At 39.2% G+C, this 9,922-nt stretch overlaps 1 protein-coding gene across 5 annotated transcripts in view; it reads right to left on the bottom strand.

Moving 5' to 3' along the window:
• Positions 1 to 3,674: 3,674 nt before the first annotated feature.
• MME (membrane metalloendopeptidase) overlaps positions 3,675 to 9,922 on the bottom strand; it is a 132,280-nt gene continuing 126,032 nt past the window's right edge. For all 5 annotated transcript variants that reach the window (XM_084769748.1, XM_084769747.1, XM_084769750.1 and 2 more), the window contains exon 23: positions 3,675 to 7,440. In XM_084769748.1, coding sequence (XP_084625874.1) covers positions 7,341 to 7,440 — 100 coding nt within the window. In that variant the 3' untranslated portion in view covers positions 3,675 to 7,340. The remainder of the gene's footprint in view (positions 7,441 to 9,922) is intronic.

The following is a 9,922-nucleotide window of genomic DNA, read 5'->3' as shown; positions in this document are numbered from 1 at the left end:
CTCCCCTTTGTCCTTTTCACTCCATAGTCATAGATTTGGGGGGAATTATCCCATGAATATTGCTGGGAGACGATGGCAATGTGTGTTGTTCTATTCAACACTCATCCAACTGTTTTTTACATCATTAAACTTTCCTCCTAAGGAAACTAAGCTTCAGGGTATTAAAAGCCATTTCCCCTGGGTCTCTGGTGCCAAATGGTCCTTTCTCTGCCTAGTAAAGGAGATACTAGTATAACCAACCGTAAGCTGTGTCTCCCAAATTTCATCTTGCTCTAAGCTGCAAATTTGTTTTGAATGTGTTCTTATTTTTGCTTTTTTTCCCCCTCTGAAGAAATCCCTACATGAAGGAGTGCACGCACTTCCTGTCTTTTCTGTTTCTTAAGTGTCTAGTGAGAAAAATGATTCAAAGCGATCAAGCATGCGACTCATTTCAGCAACACAAAAAAAAAAATACTGTAGTGAAAAATAATCTTTTAGAAAAACCCTCATATTTTTCAAGATTCATAGAATGTAATTAGTGCCCGGGAAATGCTGGAGGTAATGATCAGCGTATTACGCTTCAGCTTCAGAAAATTGAAAATTGTTTCTTAGCAACTGCTACGGAGTCCTTCCCAGAGAGGTGTCTGTGATCCTGGTCATTTTGTAGGGGTAGGAAATCCAGGTTGAGAGGTGCCTTTGCTTACTGCGTGGCCTTTTGGTAGACCTTTGCTTCCACCCTAAATATCTCTGAGTCTATTGGTCTCCCTCCAGGTTGAGAGGCTTCCATGACTTCATACCCTACTGCTCCATTCTAAGCAGTCTGCTTTGGGTGGCGTTCCAACTGCCCACCTTCTGGTTTCCAGAAAGCCATAATCCTGATTTGTTTGTTGAGACAGGGACGATGTAGATAAATTAGTTATTTGTTCAGTGCAGCAAGTTAGCAACAGGATATCTAAATATTGAACTGAGTTCTACATTACTAAAAATAGGGCAGAATTCTATCTTTCCATAGAACTTGGAGCAAATGCAAGGCATCCACAGGGGGTTTTTCAAAATAAAAAGAAGACGCCATCAAGTTCAACAACAGCATAAGGCATTCAATTGGTGAACAAGGACAACTTTAGCTGGTGTAACATACATAAAAAAAATCCAACTGTAAATAATGAGAAGCTGATAACCCCCCCTCTGCTCCACTCTCTTGCTTAGCAAATTCTTACTCTTTTTGTGCTTAATTTTGAGTATAAAGTACCACTAAATGAGAATATTTCCTTATCAACTTTGTAAAACTTCCATTCATATTACCAGATACAAACTGAGTATATGTTTCTCTAAAATATTTTCCACATACTAGGGGAAAAAAACCTCAAATTTGGTGTTCTTTACATTTCTTTATAGGTTCATGTTTGTTTTTACTATCTAGAAAATGAACAGGTCAGCTGTTTTCACTTAGCTTTATCTTTTATGGCATAAGAAAACACATTATAGATTTGTAGCTACTTTAGTTACCAATGTTTGATTAATAAATAAGGAAAGCTAATGCCGGGAAAGCACAGTGTTAGTAAAATATTTTACGTTTTCTTTTCTAGTGGCAAAAATTTGAAAATAGATAATTGGATAGTTTCTTGATTGCTTTAATGTTCTTTACAAATAACATAAGATGTGTAAGGTAATAAAAATTGGAAAGTATATTGTTTTTCACTAATATTTCTTAAAAGATGTATATCTTTAGAACTATTGTCTATAAATAATAAGTTTATTTTGCATGACTGAATTTATTTCATAGTGGGGGATAAAATTTTCCTGTCAAATTTATGTGGATTCTAGGATTTGGGATAACTTGGTCATAATAGTAGCAATAATTTTGATGAACCAGTTCACCCTTTTACTTAAATATACCATTTGTAAAATATGGCTACAGATATTATTTCACAATTTAATATATTAAACTGAAACTGTATGTCTGGGTCACAATAAATATCATTCTGACTGCCATCACCTTTTATTAATGATAATGTTCTTAAATATCCAGTCTGAAAGGCAGAATGCCTTTACTTTGCTAAGACAAATTAAAATGACATTTATTTGAAGATTAATATGCATAATATAATCTAAACAGATGCTTGTGAAGTGTTTGAAGAACTATTTAGTGTTAACAGTGCACTATACTTCTTTTTCTTTCTTTCTAGATAGGTGGTTTTTTTTTTTAACTTGTGAAGAGACTAAGCATTCTAATTTCTGTAAGGTGTTACAGAAGATCACAATTCCTATAATCCCTCCTCCCACCTTCTCCATGCCGTCTGATAACAGAGGTGTGTGCTCTACAACAGGACAGTTGGTTTTCCTTCAGATGTGTTGGGAGTGTGGTGCAGTTAGAGGTCTGTTCTTCCTCTGACCCACAGGGTGCTGCTGGCTAGCCCAGCTTTATTTTGAATGAGATGCTTTGAAACATGCTGAGTTATTCACACCTGCCACAAATCAGGCGACACAAATCAACAAAATCTCCAAATTTAGTTAGAGTAGCATGAGTTTGACTTTCACAATTGCAACCAAAGTCATAAAAACATAGACACATAAGGTCAGCTTAGTTAGCTGTGTCCTGCCGTCTCTTCCCCTTTTATTTTCTAACTTTTATCCTCTGCCCATTGGGTAAGGAGCATATCTACAAGGCAGAGCCTTCGGATCTAGACAGAATTCAGCTTAGGGCGTCTGTGTCAGGGTTGAACTCTGTGTTGAACCTTTGTCTGGGTTTGGCAAATGCTGAAGTCTGACCTTGAGGAAAATGCCATAGAGGTAAGGTATAGACCATTCAACTCTTTAGGGCTCTCTTAGGGGAAGCCCTCTACAATGTATGCCTCTTTCTCAAAGAACCATTGGAACAGTGATGAGGAAGATCGAAGGTCCTCAACTCTGTCCTAAACAGCAACTTAAGAAAACGAGACTGTCTGTCCCAAAGGAAGAGATTTTTGAACGAAACCTTCTATATTACAGAGAATTATATTGTGATTTGTGATATTTTTTTCATTTCCCTGTCATCTACATTCCCTTCTATATTCCAAATAATTATTATTGCTGTTTGTTTGTTTTGTTGATGAAATATCTCATTGTGTAGCCCAGGCTGGCCTAAAACAGGTTAGCCTGAGATTCTCAGTAACCGTACTGCCTCTGCCTCTTGAGTCCTGGAATTTCAGTTATGGAATCACCACATCTCTCTCCACATTACATTGTAAAACTGCCTTTTAAATGACAACACTTTCTCATTCCAGAAAAATATTAGATTCAGAAATCCAAATTTATGAAAATGGATCTCATCGACCATCAGGGTTAGTTCTGATTAATTTTAGGCATACCTTCTGGTGCTTGTTCTGTGCAATAATACTTTAACATTGAAGTTGAAGGATAATGAATATTCAACATTTTGTCCCTCTGTTTTCATTGAACAAATCTAAACCTTTTCCCTTCAGATTTTTCTTTGTATCTCTCTGGTACCATGCCACTCCATGAACACTGCAGCATTACATCCTTGATGCTATGTTTTCGGGTACCCAACATGCATAGTATCATAAGGCAGTCTTGGGTGCATTTTTCTTCCCAGATAAGAAAAAACAATCTTAGCCTGTTTTATAGGATCATGTGATCATATTGGAGATGTTGTCATGTGCATTTATAAAGGTGTGATAAAACATTAACACGCAGAAAACTGTAAAGTTTGATCATTTCTTGGTAGAATGAAACCCTGGAACATAAACATCAGACATGAACACCAGGCTTTCGAGACCTTTTGTTTTCTAAGCTGAGAACTCATAATTATTCCTTGCAAGAGACAAAGCTTATTTTTCTACCAAACTTCTCCTGCACAACCAAGATCTTTTAAAAACAAAATAAAGCACATTTTGTCTATGAGGTTGAAAATGGCAAGGATATTTTTCATTGTTTTAGAGGAAATGCAAAACACAAATGAGTTGATACTAAGAAAATACAATTAGAGAAACAGTTACGATGCAATAAAGATGCCATTTTGACAACAGTCACATGTGGCTTTTCTGTTCACTAAGTCACCTGAATGGTTCAGTTCTTCACATCTGCACATTGAGTTTTAGCCAAAGTTACCCAATTATGATTATGATCTTTGATTACACTTTGTAGCCATATGAAAAACCTAATCAGAAAACTGACTATCTTTAAAATGAAAAGTTGGTAAAATATTATTCTTTAAAAAAATATTTAGTATGAAACTATCAAGGAAGTATAATACTGCATAGAAACCAATGCCCCATTTCATCTTAATATTTTTCAAGGCATAAATGGTGCATGTAGGTTTATATGCATATTGGAACAGTCAGCTAGGCCTAGAAATAACATGATGAAAATGTTTTCTGTTATTTTCTATCCTAGAGAATAGAGCCTAATTTTTAAAAATCCTATTACACTTCATTTGACACAGTAGAATCTTATTTTCTTTCTAAAATGACACACGCCTTCTACTATAACTCTATTGTTAAAAGAATTATGAACACTTTAAGGAAGTCAGCAAGTTTTTTCCCCTTTCATCATGCCTAATAGTAGCAGCATCAGAGCCTATAACTTGTTAGAATCTTGGTGATGGTTTCCTGGGTAGAACTGATTAAAGGGGAGGCAGCATTGGTACAAACTGCTGGAATCTAATTGTCGTGTATTTGGGTAAGACAGGCAGAGGCCCCAAGGAGAACACACGTGCCTAAGGTCACTTTTGCACCAATGGCAGAGTAGGACCAGAACAAGACCCCAACTTCCTGGGGAGCAGCCTTTCACATTGTATAGAGACACTGTGGTATGGAAGCCAACATATATTGCCAGGAGCTTCATCTTGTCATCACTGCTGAGTTACAGCAGCTCTCAAGCCTTGCTGTCTCTGCTTCTAAACTCTCCCTGATCAGACCTTAAACATGGTGGAAGTGGATTTAGGTGCGAGATTATATATGTCTTATGTCATGTGACAAATAGTCGGTAAGAATTAAGAGAGAGAACACATACCAGCTACAACTAGTGATGTCTAGATGTGTGAGTTAGAAGGTCAAAATGCTAGTCTAACTTTTTGTCCTTTAGCCAAAAAAAAAAAAAAAAAAAAAAAAAATGTTCTATGCTGTATGTACAGTAGGGAATCTAGGCACCAGAGTTGCTGTTACACAGAAATGGGTGCTTGACACTTTAATGAACTACCAGTGGAGATGCTAGCGGCCACTTACAACTTGTACTAGTTACTCTTGACTTCTGTCTCTTTGGTTGCTATGACAGGATGTGGATAAAAATAACCCAGAGATAGCTGTTTAACTGAAATCTACTACCACCACTAAAAATAGTACTCAAGTCTATTTAAGTTCATTTCAAAGAAATAGTAATATAATTCTATTATAATTATCCATGATAATAGTGTTTGCTTTAAAAGGCAAAAAAAAAAAAAAAAAAAAAAAAGGGGGGGGGTAAGGATATTTGTGGTTAGTCTGAAACTGTGTTTTCAATACTTATGGTTATGTCTGGAATGACTTGGGAAAGTGATTCTACTGATGTTTCAAGTAAAGATGAATATATAAGCACAATTAATAATGCGTAGTTATATCATTTGTAACAATCCAAACCAGAATACTCCCTAAGAGTCCATCAACAATCAGATGGGATATTTGTAGTGTAGTCACACAATAGACTCTTATTTGACAACGACAGATGCACACACAAACCAACCCTACAGCCACGTCTTACAAATGTAAGGCAGAGAGAAGTAAAGTAAGAAAGAACGCGTGGCTAACTGAAAGAGAACGGGGCAAAGCTAGAGCACGATGCTGGGCCTGGACAATGTATGGGAGGGACTGACGTGATGATGGCGGGGAGCTACCATGTTCCATTTCTTATAGGTTTTAGCTATAATTCTGTGTTCGGAGAAAGGCAGTCCTCTGAATTATATAGTTTTGCTCTGTGCAGTTTTATATGTTATACTGTAAAACTTTCACAAGCAAATGGGCCTTTTTTTTTTTTCAAGAGGCACGAAAACGAATATCTTGGATAGAAATGTTCTCATTGTCACCTTTTTTGTTTAAAAAAAAAAAAAGGGTTGTAGGGATGCACCTCTTTCGTAAATTCTTAATTGAATGGTGAGATGCACTAAAGCAAAGAGAGGGACAAGAGAGGAATATGAGCGCCTCGCCTCGGTTTATCCAATGAGAGTCCACGAGATATAGAACTGACGCAGCAGGTCCTGTGGAGGCGTCCCATCTCTATTCAGCCTTGGGCTTTCTAGAGCTAGACGGCTTGCACACAAGCCTAGTGAGGGGCTCACAACTTCAATTTATTATCAAAATCTTTCCATCAAATGACAAACCTGAAGGACTCAGGGAGCAACACAGATACAGTTAGGCCCTGCCTTAGCCACTCTTAGGGACAGGTTTAATTTTGAAAATGCTGTTTATAAACCACACCTAAATATGAATCTCTAGACAGCAGTTCAATGGTGATCTTCATCCCCAGAGTTTGTACTTAAAGCTTTTCATCAATATGATTTACAGGTTTAAAAAAGTCTCAAGTTTTCACCTGTACATCAAGCTACAGATTTTTGTAACTGTCTTGGCTGCATGACTTCAATATTTAATGATTACCTGTAACAATGGTTATTCAGTCATAAATGTAGTTAATAATTAAATAATTATGCTTTATACATTACTACGAATCCTTCAGAAGATTAAGGTCTGAGAGAGCAGGAAATGCCCCCCCCCCAAAAAAAAACCCTGCTGGGGCCTCAAGAAACTCAACGTCACAGTTTCAGATGCTCATTTTTGCTCTAAGAGTACTTAAGCTAAAGTGATGCTGAAAGAACGAATAATCTATCTATGTTAAAATAAGTTCAAAGCTATATAAGCCTTAAGGCCACAGTTTGCATGGGAGTTCTTTGGGAGAGTTTAGAGAGAGCGTGAATGTGGCAAACGAAAGTGAGTGCTGAGGCAAATCATTGGTGTGCTTTGGTGGCCAACTGTATTCAACGTCTTCTCCCCCTTGATCAGAAGTCGTAGTCTGTCCCGAGTGTTAACACTGTTCTCTACAGACAACATTAACTTGCAGTCTGTGCGAGAAGCAGAAATCAACGGTAATACTACCGTTCGGAAGTAATCATTATTTACACGGTGAAGTGATTGATTTGCTAGACCTTAGGCTCCATGCCTTCCCATTCATGGCAGATTCAGTAATCTAACTTCATTTATGCTAGCTGTTCCTCTCTGGGATCTGCCCCCCCCCCCCCAAGTAGCCGCAGAAACTTCCAGGGCCCACTTTCTCTGAAGGGAGAGGTCCTGTTTCTGTAGCTTTGGTGAGTCTTGCCACGGACGCTCCACTCGTGAAGATCACCAAACCCGACACTTCCTCTCTGGATTCATGTAGGAGTTCTTGGGGCAGTGGAAGGCATCTGCGAACTCAGCAGAATTCTGCAGAGTCCCAATGATCCTTTGAAACAAACAAAGAGTTACCATCAGCACTGGACACAGCGTTCCACATCACTCTGGAGAGCAGAGAAATCCTCTTGCGCTTTGTGTTGTGAGCCCAGCCTATAATGGCTGAGGCATCTCTCCAACCCTCACCCCAGCTCCCCCACAAGCACAAGTTCTCTATGCAGCTCAAATGAGTGAATTCAGAAGTGGAATCTCAGTATGATGAGTTAGACTGTTCTCATTAACCCTGCTCTTAAGTGGGAAGGTAACCACATAGAGTTTGGAGCCAGTGTGAAGACTTTTCAAGACTTGTATCTGTAGGATGCATCTGATACATTTTATCAAAGCCGTGGTTACAGTATCACTAATCCCTAATTTTAAAGTATGTTATATGCTTGTTTAAGATAGATGAACCATTAATATTTGAAAGTGTGTATCTGTGAGAAGAGTTTAGTGTATGGATAAAAACAATCATGACTCTTCATTGTTTCTTGAGAGGACTCAGATAACAATTTAAACGGTGTTTTAATAGGTTGTTTTATGACTAATGGTCAATAATTTTAGAAAGCTATTTCAATGTTTTTATTAAGTATATATTCTTTTTACATTTTAATTGATTAGCTGTTATTTGACAATTATATATATCCATACATATATACACATGAGTATATAAAATATTATACTCTGATTATTCCCTCCTTCACCTTTTTTTAGTAGACCTTTGTTGATTTGATTTAGTCAAGAACATAGAGGGTTATTTTCTTTTTATTCCCAAAGGAGTCCTTGCATATCAGAATCTGGATTCACCCTCAGTAACTGAAAGGGCTGGACAAAAATGCCTATTTCTTTTTATTTTTGGCACCAATGGCAAAACAAAGTTGTTCAAGCCACTGTCTGAATTGAGCAGCATTTCAAGTGAGAGGCAGATCAAAAAGAGGAGGCAGAGGTGACACTATCTCATCAGCCCTGAGACAGCCCCTTCCCTTCTCCTCCTGCAGGGACCACACCACCCTCTTCTAAGGTTAGGGGGTGAAGCTTGGAGGCGAGTGCTTTGCAGTGATGGAAGAGGAGGTGTAAGGGATGAAGGACCTCTCTGTATGTGCTGGGCAAGTTCATGTCCACACCTCAGCACTTGTCTGCCCTCCACACATTCTACATGCAGAAGTCTCAGTGATCCTTAAGAAATTAAGCCAGAATCTCTAATTCTTACACCTAATTCCAGCAACACCTGGAGGAAATCCAGGCTTAGTACACTTAGAAGTGCGTTTTCCTTCAAATTCCCTATGCAGCTCAAACTAGGCCAGACTGATATAATTTCTTTTTTTTAAAATATATTAATATATTCATATTACATCTCAATTGTTAACCTATCCCTTGTATCCTCCCATTCCTCCCTCCCTCTCATTTTCCCCTTACTCCCCTCCCCTATGACTGTGACTGAGGGGGACTTCCTCCCCCTGTATATGCTCATAGGGTATCAAGTCTCTTCTTGGTAGTCTGCTATCCTTCCTCTGAGTGCCACCAGGCCTCCCCATCCAGGGGACGTGGCCAAATATGGGGCACCAGAGTACGTGTGAAAGTCAGACCCCACTCTCCACTCAACTGTGAATAATGTCCTGTCCATTGGCTAGATCTGGGTAGGGGTTTGAAGTTTACGGCCTGTATTGTCCTTGGCTGGTGCCTTAGTTTGAGCAGGACCCCTGGGCCCAGATCTGCCCGTCATAATGTTCTTCTTGTAGGTTTCTAGGCAGACTGATATACTTTCCTTCCTCATACCCACCACGGCCCTCTAGTGCAATGAAGCCCACTAGCTGGGGGAATCACTTGTCACCCAGGACATAGCTGAGCCCTTCCAGCCTTCATCATCTTCTCCTGGGCAGCTTTTATGTCAACTTGCCCAAAGCTAATGTCATCCCAGAGGAGAGAACCACAATTAAGTGCCTCCATAAGATTGGGCTGTAGGCAAGGCTATAGAGCATTTTCTCAACTACGGATTGATATGAGAGGGCCTGTTGTGGGTGGTGCTACCCCTGGGCTGGGAGTCCTAGATTTTGTAAGAAAGCAGGCTGATTTTTTTGTTTTGTTTTGTTTTTCGAGATAGGGTTTCTCTGTTTAACAGCTCTGGTAGTCCTGGAACTTGCTCTGTAGTCCAGGCTGGCCTCGAATTCATGGAAATCCACCTGTCTCTACCTCCCAAGTGCTGGGATTAAAGGTGTGTGCCACCACCGCCTGGCCCCTACTATTTTGTTTTTTGTTTTTTGTTTTTTGTTTTTTTGAGACAGAGTTTCTCTGTGAGGCCTGGCTGTCCTAGACTCACTTTGTAGACCAGGCTGAAGAACGTCGTGACAAGTGGATCGGGGCCAGGGTGGGGGGGGGGTGTGTCTGCTCAAACTATTGCACTAACCAAGATCAATACAAGTAGTAAACATTGAACCCCTACTCTGATCTAGTCAATGGACAGGACATTCTCCACAGTTAAGTGGAGAGTGGGGACTGAC

Source organism: Acomys minous (assembly GCF_964271855.1).
Source record: "Acomys minous genome assembly, chromosome: 19".
NCBI lineage: Eukaryota > Metazoa > Chordata > Mammalia > Rodentia > Muridae > Acomys > Acomys minous.
This window is presented reverse-complemented; position numbering and strand designations above follow the sequence as displayed.